The sequence below is a fragment of the Microtus oregoni genome, unplaced genomic scaffold, assembly GCF_018167655.1.
Source record: "Microtus oregoni isolate MIOR12 unplaced genomic scaffold, Mior012 000015F_ref0000493, whole genome shotgun sequence".
Classification (NCBI taxonomy): Eukaryota; Metazoa; Chordata; class Mammalia; order Rodentia; family Cricetidae; genus Microtus; species Microtus oregoni.
The window spans coordinates 12,106,347-12,121,400 of NW_024543074.1; the positions used below are offsets into that span (position 1 = coordinate 12,106,347).

General features: G+C 38.7%; 1 protein-coding gene across 3 annotated transcripts in view; it reads left to right on the forward strand.

The window, feature by feature from the left end:
* The window catches only part of Rps6kb1 (ribosomal protein S6 kinase B1), a 40,284-nt gene extending 27,565 nt beyond the window's left edge, over positions 1-12,719 (forward strand). For all 3 annotated transcript variants that reach the window (XM_041665798.1, XM_041665799.1, XM_041665800.1), the window contains exons 8-15: positions 1,722-1,812; positions 1,983-2,073; positions 3,237-3,344; positions 4,413-4,475; positions 4,634-4,711; positions 7,630-7,737; positions 10,144-10,256; positions 11,811-12,719. In XM_041665798.1, the coding sequence (XP_041521732.1) occupies positions 1,722-1,812; positions 1,983-2,073; positions 3,237-3,344; positions 4,413-4,475; positions 4,634-4,711; positions 7,630-7,737; positions 10,144-10,256; positions 11,811-12,048 (890 nt within the window). In that variant the 3' untranslated portion in view covers positions 12,049-12,719. The remainder of the gene's footprint in view (positions 1-1,721; positions 1,813-1,982; positions 2,074-3,236; positions 3,345-4,412; positions 4,476-4,633; positions 4,712-7,629; positions 7,738-10,143; positions 10,257-11,810) is intronic.
* The last annotated feature ends 2,335 nt before the right edge of the window (positions 12,720-15,054 follow it).

Genomic DNA, 15,054 nt, shown 5'->3' on the forward strand with positions numbered 1-15,054 from the left:
TGAGGATGATTTATGAGATAGTTAACCAATGTAAACTCTTAGAGAATGGTGGAGCGTATATAAATGTTCCAAATAGTGCTTTTTAAAAATTTGTTTGTGAGGGGCTGGAGAGATGGCTCAGTGGTTAAAAGTATTTGCTGTTCTTGCAAAGGACCTGGGTTTAGTTCCCAGTAACCATGTGGTGTCTTGTAATGTCTGTCCAGGGAATCTAAAACTGGATTTTGCTGGCAGCAGGCACACATGTAGTGTTCATATATACATATAGGCAAAACAGTAATACATGTGAAATTAAAAAAGCAAAACTTGTTTTTTTCATGGTAAATGATAGAATTGACAGAGTGCATTGTGGGAACCATGTTTGTATTCCTACCTTCCCATCCCAGACCAGGATTTTGATTCTGAATTCTTTGTTGTTGATTTTGAGGTATTCCTTTAAAATTATTTTTCTGTTCTGGGAACTGAACTTTGTGTATGCTACCATGAAGCTATAGCCCCAGGCTTTCTGATTCTCAGTTCTAAGGCAAAGGATAGAATAAAGGAATGGTGCAATAGTAAAATAATGTTTTTAACACATAAACTTGAATATACCACTTGGTTCTTTGAGAAATAAAGGCTGTGGCCAGGTGTAGTGGCACACACCTATAATTTCAGCACTGCACCGTATAAATAAAGAGGATCAAATTCAAGAGTAGCCTGGGTAGGTAGTTGAATTCCAGGCCAGGTGGACTACCTACCAGATCCTGTCTTAAAAGCGTTCTGAGGGGCTGGAAAGATAGCTTCAGTGGTTAAGAGCATGTGCTGTGCTGCAGAAGAAAAGACCTGGGTTTCCAGCACCACTATTGGCTCACAACCATTGGAAACCATACTTTCACTGTTCCCGAGCTGCCTTACAGCTTATCTAGACACCAGGCAAACATACTGCACTTACATATATGCAGGCAAAATTATTCATACATAAACTTTTAAACTTGAGAAAATAAAAGATAAATAATATAGCCCTATTTCTTCTTTTGTACCAGAATGTAGATTTTCACAGTTGAATAAATGAGTCATTACTTGAAAAACCATTGTCTGAAAGGGACCTTGAATAATAGGGCTTTGGTGTTGTGAGCCACTGATGACTTCAGTGACAACCGAGAGAAACTTATCTGAAGTGATCTTTGTGTAAGGTGGAATTCCACCTTCTGGAACAGAAATGATTATCTGATGCAAATTTTAGTTCTTCCCCTTCACTGGCAACTTTTGGCAATAAATAATTTAATTCATTGTGCTAACTGATAGCATTTGGCATACATAGTAAGCGATACAGTGACTTTCTCAGACTAAGGAGTTTGAAAGTCACTTAAGTACACTGAAGAAACAGTGGAGTTGAAGCATGCCATGAGTTTTGTTTAAATACAGAATGTTTATTAGGAGTCTGTATTAAACTAGACTTTCAAAGAGACTTTCTCAAGATGGAACAGAATTCTGCATGTAGGAAAAGAGCCAGAGCTTTAGGCAGCTTCATTATTTTCTGTACTTTCTCCTTACTGCATTGATTATATCATTTCCAATTCCCTGCCTTTAAGTTGTTACTACCCTACAGTAGATCAGGTAACTAGTTCTGGACATCTTCAAGATAAGTTTTAGAAAGGAAAAGCTAACTTGAAGGAAGACTTATCTGTTTGCTATGTTCAGATACTTGAAAATTTCAGAATAATCATGCTAATCTTTCATTATAGGTCATGTGAAACTAACAGACTTTGGACTATGCAAAGAATCTATTCATGATGGAACAGTCACACACACATTTTGTGGAACAATAGAATACATGTGAGAGCTGCATGTTAAAAGAAATATAACTGGTTTGGGGGTAATATCTAACTTTACCTGGTTTAAAATAGTGTCTTAGTTTTCTTAGTTTAATAATTTTATTCAAATGATATAAAAGTAGATAAATTTTAAGACTTTTTTTTCCTTTTTTTTTTTTTTTTTCATTTTAGGGCCCCTGAAATCTTGATGAGAAGTGGCCACAATCGTGCTGTAGATTGGTGGAGTTTGGGAGCATTAATGTATGACATGCTGACTGGAGCAGTAGGTGCACATTAAAAGTTGCATGTTTCATGATCTGTGTTGAACATTTTAGTAAGAGAACTTGGCTATGCTTCTAGAACATGTTCCTAGTAGAGTTATTTTTAAGGCCTAAAAATTGGTTATCAGTAGTTATTTTGGGTTTTGGTTTGGTTTGGTTTTGATTTTTTGAGTTAGGTTTTTCCTGTATATCCCTGGTTGTCCTGGAACTGACTCTGTAGACCAGGCTGGCCTTGAACTCAAAGAAATCCTCCAGCCCCTGCCTCTGCCTCCTAAGTGCTGGTGCACCACGCCACCAGGCTGTTATTAGTGGTTTAGCGTTAGTGGTAGCTTATGATTTTGCGGGATTCCACAGTTTTTGTTTTACCTGCATGTTTGTCTGTGTGAGGGCACCAGATCCCAGGGAGCTGGAATTGCAGATGTCCTTGAATCTCGATGTGGGTCTGGAAACTGAATTCAGGTCCTCTCGGAGAGCAGCCAGAATGCTCTTAACTTCTGAGCCATCTCTCCAGCCCTGGGATTCCATACTTTTAAAAATACTTTTATTTAAATGAACTGTATAGGGACTGGAGAGAGCTCAGTGGTTGAATAGTGAAGTCTGTACTAGTTCAGTTCCCAGCATCACATCAGGTGTCTCACAGCCTCCTAAACTAGTTCCAAAGGATCTGGTGCCTCTGGCTGGCATTCATGGTCACCCACCCATGTACACAATATGTGCACATAATTAAAGAAATTAAAAAGAAACTGGTTTATGTCATGACAGTCTAGTGAAATACATAGGGAGAAATGGGAGCTTAAAATGAGAGGCCTTACTGACCACACAAGACTTCCTGGGCATTGCTACTTATGTATCATTGCTTAAAGCCACAGGTCTGTGAGTTAACTATTTCTGAGCATGCTCCTTCTTTCTACTTTCTCTCTATCTCTTTCTTGAGACATGGTTTCTCTGTGTAGCATTCCTGGCTGTCCTGAAACTCAGTAGATCAGGCTAGCCTTGAACTGTAGATCAGCCTGAGTCTGGAGTGCTGGGACTAAAAGGCACGTGCCGCCACTCCTGGTTCCCAACATGTTTTCTTATCTCAATGTGTTCCATTTCAGGAACTAGATAATAATGTTACTTAAAATTTGTTTTTATATGCTAATTTTCCACTATTTTCTACCCTTAGCCTCCTTTCACTGGAGAGAATAGAAAGAAAACAATTGACAAAATCCTCAAATGTAAACTTAATTTGCCTCCCTACCTCACACAAGAAGCTCGAGATCTGCTTAAAAAGGTAGGGTTCTTAAATGGCAACCTCAACAGCACAGACATGTACATGCACGCTCAAGACACACACACCTGTTGTTTGTTTGGTTTTTTGTTTTGTTTTTGAGACTCACTATGTCTCACTATATAGATCAGACTGGGCTCAACAATAGAGATCTGCCTGTTTCTGTCTCCTAAATCTTGGGATTAAAGGTGTGCACCCCTACACCTGACTCATGTAATAATTTTTTTTATCTTTGAAAATCTTTTTTTTTCTTTTTTCTTTTTTTTGGTTTTTTCGAGACAGGGTTTCTCTGTGGTTTTGGAGCCTGTCCTGGAACTAGCTCTTGTAGACCAGGCTGGTCTCGAACTCACAGAGATCCGCCTGCCTTTGCCTCCCGAGTGCTGGGATTAAAGGCGTGCGCCACCACCGCCCGGCATCTTTGAAAATCTTATGTATGGATATAGTCACACCTCCATCCTAATTCTTCAACTTCCTCTAATGCATCCAGTACTTAACCCCCCAATTTCATGCTTTCCTTTTTGTTTTTTTGAGACAGGGTTTCTCTCTGTAGCCCTGACTGTCCTGGAAATTGCTTTTGTAGACCAGGTTGGCCTCAAACTCACAGAGATCCGTGTGCCTCTGCCTCCCGAGTGCTGGGATTAAAGGTATGCGCCACCACTGCCCTCCCCCACCTCTTTTTAAAATAACCTATGCAGTCCAGTTAGTGGTGCCTGTATAACTGGGTGTGGAGTCATCTACTTGAGCATGGGCAATATACCAGTGGCTATGATCCTAAGAAAAATAACTGTCCTTCCTGTGCAACCATCAACTGCCAATAGCTCCTTCATGAAAGGTGGGGCTTTAAGTCCCTCCCCCATCTAAGAATTTAACATATATTTTGATTAGAGATACTAAACAGAAAAGACTTGTAAATTTTTAAAGATTTACAAGATTTTCTTTTGTTCTCAAACATTATTTGATATTAATAAATTGTATCTTCTGGAGCACAAATAGGTCCCACATTCTCTAAAGGAAAAAAAATCAGTTTGATTAATTCAGGATTTTCACCAGTGCTTCTTTTCTTCCCTAAAGCTGCTGAAAAGAAACGCTGCTTCTCGTCTTGGAGCTGGTCCTGGGGATGCTGGAGAAGTCCAAGTAGGAATTGAGATGCTTGGTGTTTGGGGGAAACAATGCTAATTTTGCTTATTTGTGATGGCTATATGTGTGTATTCATATATGTTTAGCTTGTTTTGTGATTTGTAGCTTCAGAAAAGTGGTTTGCCATTTCAGTCATCCCCTTTGACTTTTTCTAGGCTCATCCATTCTTCAGACACATTAACTGGGAAGAACTTCTAGCTCGGAAGGTGGAGCCTCCTTTTAAGCCTCTGTTGGTATGTATATAGGGAAGCATGTAATATGGGAGATCAGTAACCCTTGTTCTCTAGTTCTGGGGGTTGAACCTAGGGTCTCCCACATGCCAGGCAAATGCTCTTCACTGACACCTGAGTGCTGGTAATTTTTAAAATAAGAAAAGTCGGGCTGGAGAGATGGCTCAGAGGTTAAGAGCATCGCCTGCTCTTCCAGAGGTCCTGAGTTCAATTCCCAGCAACCACATGGTGGCTCACAATCATCTGTAATGAGGTCTGGTGCCCTCTTCTGGCTTTCAGGCATACATGCAGACAGAATATTGTATACATAATAAATAAATATTTAAAAAAAAAAAAAAAAAAAAAAAAAAAAAAAAAGAAAAGTCTCAGAGAAACCAGGTATAGTTGTGTACTCCTGTATGATAGTGTCTTTGTTTGCTTATTTATTTATTTGGTTTTTCAAGACAGGGTTTCTCTGTGTAACAGCCCTAGCTGTCCTGGAACTAGTTCTTGTAGACCAGGCCGGCTTTGAATTCACAGAGACCCACCTGCCTCTGTCTCCTGAGTGCTGAGATTAATGGCATCTGCCACCACTGCCCCGCTGACAGTGTCTTTATTAATGACATCTGCAATGACCCTTTCCAAGTAAGATAACTTTCTGAGGAACCAGGGCTTTGAATGTCAACATGAATATGAGGGCAAGGGAACATAGTTCAGTCTATTAAAATGTAGCTATGGCAAAGTAACTTGGTGTTTATTTAGCTTTCGTCTTCTGCCTCATAAATTGAGAAAATATACTTTCTCTATTTCTTGGGATGTAGGTGGAGGAGGAGGATAATGAGGCTGGTTCTGTCCCAGAGCATAGATGACCTGCTTTAAAATGTCAGCATACACAGGGCTAGAGAGATAGCTTCAGTGCCTAAGAGCACTTGTTCTTGCAGAGGAACCTGCACCCATATGATAGCTCATAGTCATCCTTAACTCCACTTCCAAGGGATCCAACACCTTCTGACCTCCAAGGACACTAGGTAGGACATACACTTAGTACACTGCCATACATGCACAGAAAATGCTCATAAAATAAAGTAAACCTTAAAATATCTACATATACAATTGTAAGGACGATAATTAACCCAGATACCTACTGCCCAACTTCAAAAATGACCAACTCATCTTGTATAAACATAACAATTAAGCCATCATCACTTCTAAAAGGTTGACCATTTCTCCATTTGTTTTGATTTTTCTTTTTTACCTGGTATTTTTTCCATCAATAAGGATTCATAGTCTATACATAGTTTAGATGCTCCTTATTTTATACAGATGTCCCTTCTCATGTCTTCTGGCGATTAATTGAAAAAACTGAATCATCTGTCCTGTAGAATTCCTCAGATTAAAAAAAAAATGTGTTTTGTTTTTTTTTTAATGTGTATGACTTTTTGGTGCAAACGTGATATGCAGTAGATATGTATGTGTGTCTGATGTTGTGAAGGTCAGAAGAGGGCATTGGATCTCCTGGAATTGAAGTTATGGATGGTTATGAGCCACAGTGTGGATACTGGGAACCTAAGCCTGGTCTTTTGGAAGAGTACCCAGTGCTCTTAATGGCTGGCCATTTTCTATCCCCAAATTCCTTACATTTTGCTAATTTTATCCCCATGGTGTCATATACTATATTCATCTATTTCCAAAATCTGGATAATTAAGGAACTTATTTAATACAGATGGAAGTCTTGATGCTGTATGCTTTAACAAGGAGGCCTAACTTACAGTATAGTTTTATTTCTATCAGGCTGTTAGTAGTCATTAGAGATTGCCTGTCAATCAATAGTTCTTAATCTGAGACCAAAGTCTAGAAACATTTTGGTTGTGTTGCAAGAGGGCCCTGCTACTAATACTACAGCACACACACAGCTCTCTACAAAAAAAAAAAAAAAAAATTATCAAGAACAGAAGCTGGAAAGATGGCTCATCGGTTAAAATGAACATTGACTATCATCCAGTGGACCTAGGTTCAATTCCCAGCACTAATATGGTGGCTCACAACTGACTGTAACTCCAGTTCTAGGGGATCCTACACCCTCTCGGGCCTCTACAGGCACTGGGCATGCATGTGATGCACACATGCAAGCAAACACATAGATACATAAAAATTAAAATAATTAAATCAAGTCCAAAATGTCAGTAGTGCTGAGGTGAAAAACTCCAGTCCAGTTCTCTGTTCTCATTCAGGGTTTACACAATGGTCTCATTTTCTTATTCATTCTTTATTGCTATAGAATTTTTCCGTAAAGCAAACTTATCAATTGTTTTGTTACCCTAAGTATAGTTGGTACCAGGAAGGCAGGCTAAATGTTAGACTCTTTACTAGTCTTCAGAATAATGAAATAGTTCCTTGGTATCTTCCAAATTGTACAGTGAGTTATATATTTTTTGTTTTAGTGTCATGAGCTTAGATGTTTAATATATGCAATATTTTTCTGATTTTTCTTTCCTTTTTTTTTGTTTTTATTTTATTTTATTTTATTTGATTTTCGAGACAGGGTTTCTCCATAGCTTTTGGTTCCTGTCCTGGAACTACCTCTTGTAGACCAGGCTGGCCTCGAACTCACAGAGATCCGCCTGTCTCCGCTTCCCGAGTGCTGGAATTAAAGGTGTGCGCCACCACCACCGGTACCTGTAGTTCTAGGAGATACAACACCCTCTTTTAGTTTCTGTGGATACTAGGCTCACATATGATATGCAGATATACACAAACCACCTGCATGCATAAAATAAACACTAAAAATAAAAAATGATTGATATCTTTCTACCTGCATCTTTTTCCTTGTCTGTGGCTGCTAAGATTATTCTGTGCAGAGTGTATATAGGGCTTGTGGCACCTTTGATTGATAGGAATAATAGACTAGTCACCATTTTCTAATAATGTTGTTCTTATGAAGCAATCTGAAGAGGATGTGAGTCAATTTGATTCAAAGTTTACACGTCAGACACCTGTTGACAGCCCCGATGACTCAACTCTCAGTGAAAGTGCCAACCAGGTTTTTCTGGTAAGTGAAGGAATTTCCAAGTTGCCATAGGATATTTAAGTATGAGGATGATCAATGAGAAGTTCATGTGGGAAACCTGGGTGACTTTGCTTTTCCTTGGTAACTTAACTGGTCCCTGCAAAATAACTGATAATCTAACATTCGGTTTTAGAAATTACAATAAGAATGTTTGATTCTTTGGAGTGATTCATGTTTGGTTGAGTGCTAGTGATTTAAAATGATTTTTGGCTTAGCATCACAAAAACTATTTCATTATGGATACTAATTATTGAGTGGTGGTGGTGCACATCTTTAATCCCAGCACTCCTGAGGCAGAAGCAGGCAGTTCTCTGAGTTTAAGGCCAGCCTGGTCTACAGAGTAAGTTCTAGAACAGCCAGGGCTACACAGAGAAACCCTGTTTCAAACAAAACAAAACAAAATTATGGTTACTATCAGCCTGACTCTGCAGGGATTTGTAATGTTAATTTTTTTGTTTTGTTTTGTTTTTCGAGATAGGGTTTCTCTGTCCTGGAACTAGCTCTTATAGACCAGGCTGGCCTCGAACTCATGAGATCCACTTGTCTCCGCCTCCCGAGTGCTGGAATTAAAGGTGTGCGCCACCACCACCTAGCTATAATGTTAATTATTAATATTTGATAGCAAAACAGTGATTCATCTTTGATAATAAATGTATTATTTTTTGTTGAACAGGTGTCTGCCTATATCTCTAGTCCAAGGCCTCTTTAGAAATTAATCTAAAAATCTAGTTTCCAGAATAGCCAAAAAATAACTGAATAAACCCATTAAGATCCCACTTATTTGTATATTTTAACAACCTCAGGCTTTACAGATACTTAACTATACTTAGTTATGATGAGATCTCATTAAAACTAATGGAAATTTAAAAATTGAATAAAATGCAACTTTGTCTTTAGCCCACCAAAACATACAGAGAAATGGCCTCTGATATGCAGAACTATACCTTCCTCTTGGAGCTTCACTCAGAACCTGCTGAGTATCATTTACTGTGATACATAAGCTCACATAATGAGGAGGAAAGCAGGTAGGCAATAGGACCAATGGTTGAACAAAGCAACATGCATCAAGAAAATGAGAGCCAGAGTCTAATAGCAAGGTTCAAAACAAAACTGAATCCAATACAACAGCAATTGTGCCCTGTATAGTGGAATTTTCATAATGTTGGCACTTGGTCACAAAAAACAAAAACAAAAAGAAACTCATTTGGCTCGGTGATTAATAGTGTGTCTCACTCTTTCAGAGGAACCTGAGTTTAGCTCCCAGCACCTATGTTGGGTGGCTCACAACTACATGTAATGCAGCTTCAAAGGATCTGATGCCACGTGTCCTCAGGCATCTGCACTCGTGCACATACACACAGACATATATGCATTTATAAAATTTTTAAAATTAATTCCATACAATTACTGGTGTGAAAGTGGAAAGGTCACATGTGCTTCTAGAAGGAGGAGCGGGCTGCGTCCAGACACCCAGCTAGCTTATTCCCCGAAATAACCACACAGAAATTGTATTAATTAAATTAATGCCTGGCCCATTATTTCTAGCCTCTTATTGGCTAACTCTCCCATATCAGTTTTACCCATTTCTAATAATCTATATATCACCATGGGGTCATGGCTCACAAATTCTAACCAGCATCTGTCTCAGGCAGGAGAATCCTGGCATCTACCACACTGCCCTTCTTCCCACCATCCTGTTCTGTCTACTCCGCCCACCTAAGGGTTGCCCTATCAAAAGGCCAAGGCAGTTTCTTTATTCAACCAATGAAAGCAACACACAAACAGAAGAACCTCCTACACCACGTGCTAAGTCAGAGAATTCTGATTTTACCTTGGCTTAGTTATGAGCAACTCTTGGATATTAATCCTATCAGATTTTATAAATGTGTGTATATATGTGTTATGTAAATATATATACATATATGTAATATATATGTAAACAATATGTGGCTGACAACGCACAAATTATTTATGTTTTTCTTTATAGTCAACATTTTACTGGTAAGCTGTATTTTTCTTGTTGAGTTTTTCCTCCTTACTCCCAACAATTGGGTAAAATTTTGTTATCTATCATATGAAGCTTTAAAAGATATAAAAATGTAGATTGGTGGTGCACACCTTTAATCCCAGCACTAAGGAGGCAGAGGCAGGTGGATCTTTGTGAGGTTGAAGCAGCCTGGTCTACAATAGTGAGTTGTAGTTCAATCAGTAGTACATAGAGAGACCCTGTCTTGCAAAAATCAGAAGGTACAAAAGTGAGATCAAGGATAAGGAAGTATATACACAGTATATTTATATATCATTGTGTTGGTGTGTCAGACTAAAAAGCCGTTTTCTTGATATGGATGACAAAACGTCATCCTGTAGTACACTGTTATTGTTTTTCAGGGTTTTACATATGTAGCTCCATCTGTGCTTGAAAGTGTGAAAGAAAAGTTTTCTTTTGAACCAAAAATCCGATCACCTCGAAGATTTATTGGTAGCCCACGAACGCCTGTCAGGTATTTGACTCTCTTACTCTTTATTCATGTTTATGTACCTGTATGCATGTTCATGTGTATGCAACTGCGTACAGAGGGCAGCTTGGGTAGTGCTCCTCATGCTGTTTCTCTCTCTCACTGCCTGGAACTAGTCTGGTATGTTAGGCAATGCTGGGATTACAGCCATGCACCACAACACCCACTTGGTTTCTTACATGGGTTCTGGGTGTTAAACTGAGATCCTGTGCTTGCAAAGAAAACAGTTTTTAAGCCTAGAAGAATATAGCTTAAGAAATGCATGTAAATAAGAAGACTGTCATATTTTGCCTAATGTAAGCAATCTGTATTTTATATTTAAATGTTTGGGCCTCTCATACATTATATAGTTTGCCCATAATAAATGTCTTTATGCATTTATCAACGTTTTACATGTGCTGCATGTTATATGTATTACATATATAATACAGAATTGTTTCTTTTTTTTGTTGTTGTTGTTTTTGGTTTTGTTTTGTTTTTTGAGACAAGGTTTCTCTGTTCTAGAACTCTCTCTGTAGACCAGGCTGGCCTCAAACTCAGAGATCCGCCTGCCTCTGCCTCTTAAGTGCTGGAATTAAAGGCATGTACCACCACCGCCTGGCCAGAATTGTTCCTTTCTGATGAATCAAGCAGGGGTCAGAATAAACTAAGATAGAAATATACACAAATGTGTATATACCTGCCAAGTTATGCCAAGTGCACCTGCACACATGTGTACACATTAAAAAACAAAAAAGGTGGTAGTAGAAAGCAAAGAAAAATGCAGAGGCTTTCACTAACTATGGTCAGCATGACCTCCCTAGAAGTGAAGTAACTTCTAGGAATAAGGAGAAAGCTAGTTATGCAAAGAAGTTACAGAAGTATTGGCAGTTAGAAGAGCAGTTGGTACAAAAGCCCCTGAGGAGGGAAACATGCCTTTTCTTGGAAATAAGAAGTCAGAGTTCCTGGAATGTGGTGAATGAGGAAAATGGCAAAGGTTTGGGAAAGTATTTCATTTTAAATACAATGGGAAGCTGTTTTAAGTGGAAGAGAAAAATGACTTAACGGTATGTCATCAAGGGCTTTAGAGGTCAAGTGCCAGAGGCAGAGAGGCTTCTTTGGACACACTAGTGATTAGTCTAGGGGAAAGATGGCTCAGCCTTTGCCTTTGTGACAGGGCACATGAAAATAAAATTAGAAAAATAAAGTCACAGCCTGGCGGTGGTGGCGCACTCCTTTAATCCCAGCACTCAGGAGGCAGAGGCAGGCAGATCTCTTTGAGTTCGAGACCAGCCTGGTCTACAAGAGCTAGTTCCAGGACAGGCTCCAAAACCACAGAGAAACCCTGTCTTGAAAAACCAAAAAAAAAGAAAAAGAAAAAGAAAAAAGAAAAATAAAGTCACATAGCCCCTCCCTTTAAACATGGGGGGGAATATTTCTTGTTAAGATGATCCTTGAGACAAATGAAGTCACATTGCCCCTCCCTTTAAACATGAGGGAATATTTCTTGTTAAGATGGTCCTTGAGACAAATGAGTGACAGCTCTTCTTTGTCTTAAAGCCCAGTCAAATTCTCTCCTGGGGATTTCTGGGGACGAGGTGCTTCAGCCAGCACGGCAAACCCTCAGACACCTGTGGAGTACCCAATGGAAACAAGTGGAATAGAGCAGATGGATGTGACAGTGAGCGGGGAAGCATCAGCACCACTTCCAATCCGACAGCCGAACTCTGGGCCATACAAAAAACAAGCTTTTCCTATGATCTCAAAACGGCCAGAGCACCTGCGTATGAATCTATGACAAAACAATGCTTTTATTGATGCAAAAAGAAAACAATTCGGGGAAGGATGTGTGAACATCCTACAAGATAAAATGAGAATCAAAATGGCAGTCAACGCTATTACCTAGAATGTTTTGGAGAGAGGAAAAAATATACATGGATTTAAAAAAAATCAATCAATGGTGCAAAAAAATAAACCCACAAAAAAACTCAAGCAAAATAGTATTGTGGAACCCACAGACACATCGATTGACTGGTTCCTGTCTAGCGACATCTCAGCATTAGCAAGGGTTTTCACGTTGATGGCTCCAAACCGACAGTATTAAGGGTAGGATGTTGCTTCTGAATCACCGTTGAAGCCTGAAGATGTCAAAGAAGGGTCATCCTTTCATAGGCAAAGTATGAGATTGCCTGTAATACTTGCAACTAAGGACAAATTAGCATGCAAGCTTTGTCAAACTTTTTCCAGCAACACGAATCAAAGACAAAAGAAACTTATCGATTGATGTTTTATGTGCAAACAACCTGAATCTTTTTTTTATATAAATATATATTTTTCAAATAGATTTTTGATTCAGCTCATTATGGAAAACATCCCAAACTTTAAAATGCAAAATTATTGGTTGGTATAAAGAAAGCCAGCTTCTGTTTCTTCTCTTGATGAAATAAAATACAAATGAATCATTGTTAACCACAGCTGTGGCTCTTATGAGGGCTTGGGGTAAACCTGGGGTGTTTTTTGTTTTTGTTTCAGTAACCTAGCTGCAATACCTTTCTGTAATGCTAGAAGAAAAAAAAAAGTCTGTTTAATCATTTCTACTTGCAGTACTGTTGTGTGCTAGGTGTAACTGCAAGCCTTGGGAAAGGCAGAAGTTATATGTTCTACATTGCATCCTTGCCCTGGGCCTGCATTGCACTGGAAAAAAATCGCCACCTGTTCTCATGTCAGTATTTGGGTCAAGCCCACAGCCGAGGAAAGACAGAAGAAAGTCAGGCTAAAGTGCATAACTAGGGCAGTAAGCAGGAGAGCTAGAGACCTGCAGGGAAGAGGGTTGCCATGGTCCACCCTCAGTCTGTCTCTTCTCAGCATATTGGGAAGGTTTTCAGTTTTACTTTGTACTGTTTTTTGCTGTTTACCTTCCTTAACATTTTTTTCCCTCAAGAGTTTAAAAAAAAATGGTGTTTTTTCCCTCCTATTCTGGGGCTACATTTTTTAATTGTAAAAATATTTGATGGCCTTTTGATGAATGTCTTCCATAGTGAATAAGAAAACTTAGTGGCTTAATTTAGGAAACATGTTAACCAGACATTGTTTTTGAAAATGTAACAAAATCTACATAAGTGATTTACAGGTACAAAGAATAAAAATAAAGGTAACTTTACCTTTCTTAAATACTTCCTGCCTTAAGGAGCATTTCCATGACTAGCTGGTGAGACGGTTTAATAACTGCAGAGCTTTATAAAATATGCTTCAGTGCATACTGGTCTAGGTAGATGGTCACACTGCGAGTCTTGTCACTTCACTTTGTTGGTCTTTATGTCTCCAGTCTGTGCAGCTCATTTGGTATAGTTGCAGCCCTAGGGTTTCTTTACACAGATGCTCTTGCTATGTTCTTCATAGGATCCAAGCCATAAAATTCCTTATGCACGTCAGAGCCAGTCAGAAGAGATGAAGCTTGCTTCTTTAAATTGCAATTGAAGTGAGATGGGAGGGAAGTTTAACAGTGAGCAAAAATAGAACCTTGAGGGGGCTGGAGAGATGGTTCAGAGGTTAAGAACACTGGCTCTTCCAGAGGTCCCGAGTTCAATTCCCAGCACCCACATGGTGGTTCCCTACTGTCTATAATGGCAGTCCAATGGAACCAGATGCCCTTTCTTTCTGATGTACATAACTTATGGACAAAACACCCACATACATGAAATACATCTTTTTTTTAAAAAAAGTCATGACAGATGATTGGAAATACAATCTTTCAATTGTGGCAGTAAATGAAAGAATTGATAACTCCATCTTTGGACAGAGATGCTTTATATCATCTAATTCTCCCTCCTGGATCTCTGACTGCAGCTGCTTTTGAGAACTTTGTGATTGCAGCAGTAAATGACGAGCTGCAGTGATGATTAAAGGCAGAAATTGTAAAGTTGTTTTTTGATAGTTTGTGGTATCTTTAAAAACAGACTCCCCTTTCCCCCAAAAACCCCATCTATGGTGATGCATATAGGAATTATTTCAGACTGCAAATGGCTTGTGCTACTCTGATATTTGTTTCCAAATGTGTTTACTGACTATAGCGTTGACTGCCTGGCCAAATTCCATAAAACTTTTACACCAAACAGTTCCTCCTCAGCCCTAGTTGCTATATGTGCACTGTGACTGCCCCATAATTAAACTGTTTAACTGTAGTAGTGCCAGCAATAGTGGCAAGTACTGCAGCTTTTTTGCGTAGAAAGCATTAATTATACACCTTCCATCTACACAATAATGTATAGCTTTTCTATCACAACATTAAGTGAAATTGATTTCTCATGCTGTGACAAGTTGATTGAGAAATTGTTTCATAATGGATATTCCTACTATGACTGTGAAAACATGTCAGGTGTCACATGCGTGTCACAGACAGAAAGCACACGCCTATGCAATATGGCCTACTCTGTATTTATTTGTAAAAACTGAAGCGCAAAGTATATGTTAATACTAGTTTGAGTTTATAAGAGAGGTGTTCATGCTTGTACCAGGTAAGTGTATAAAGAAGATGAAGTGCTTTTTCTTTTATTATCTGATTATTTTCTTTAAAATCAGTTATTAAGGATATTTTTTTATTTTCTACATGCCATTTTTTAATTAAAATGAACTGAAGTTTACTAAATTTGTTTTTTAAGGTTTGTAGTGTTACAGAATAACTAAACTGGGATTTATAAACCAGCTGTGATTAACAGTGTATTAATTATTGAACTTGAACCAGACCTTTAGGAAAATTATGTTTCTTTCCCTTTTATGATCTTAACTTCAAGGATTTTTTTTTTCC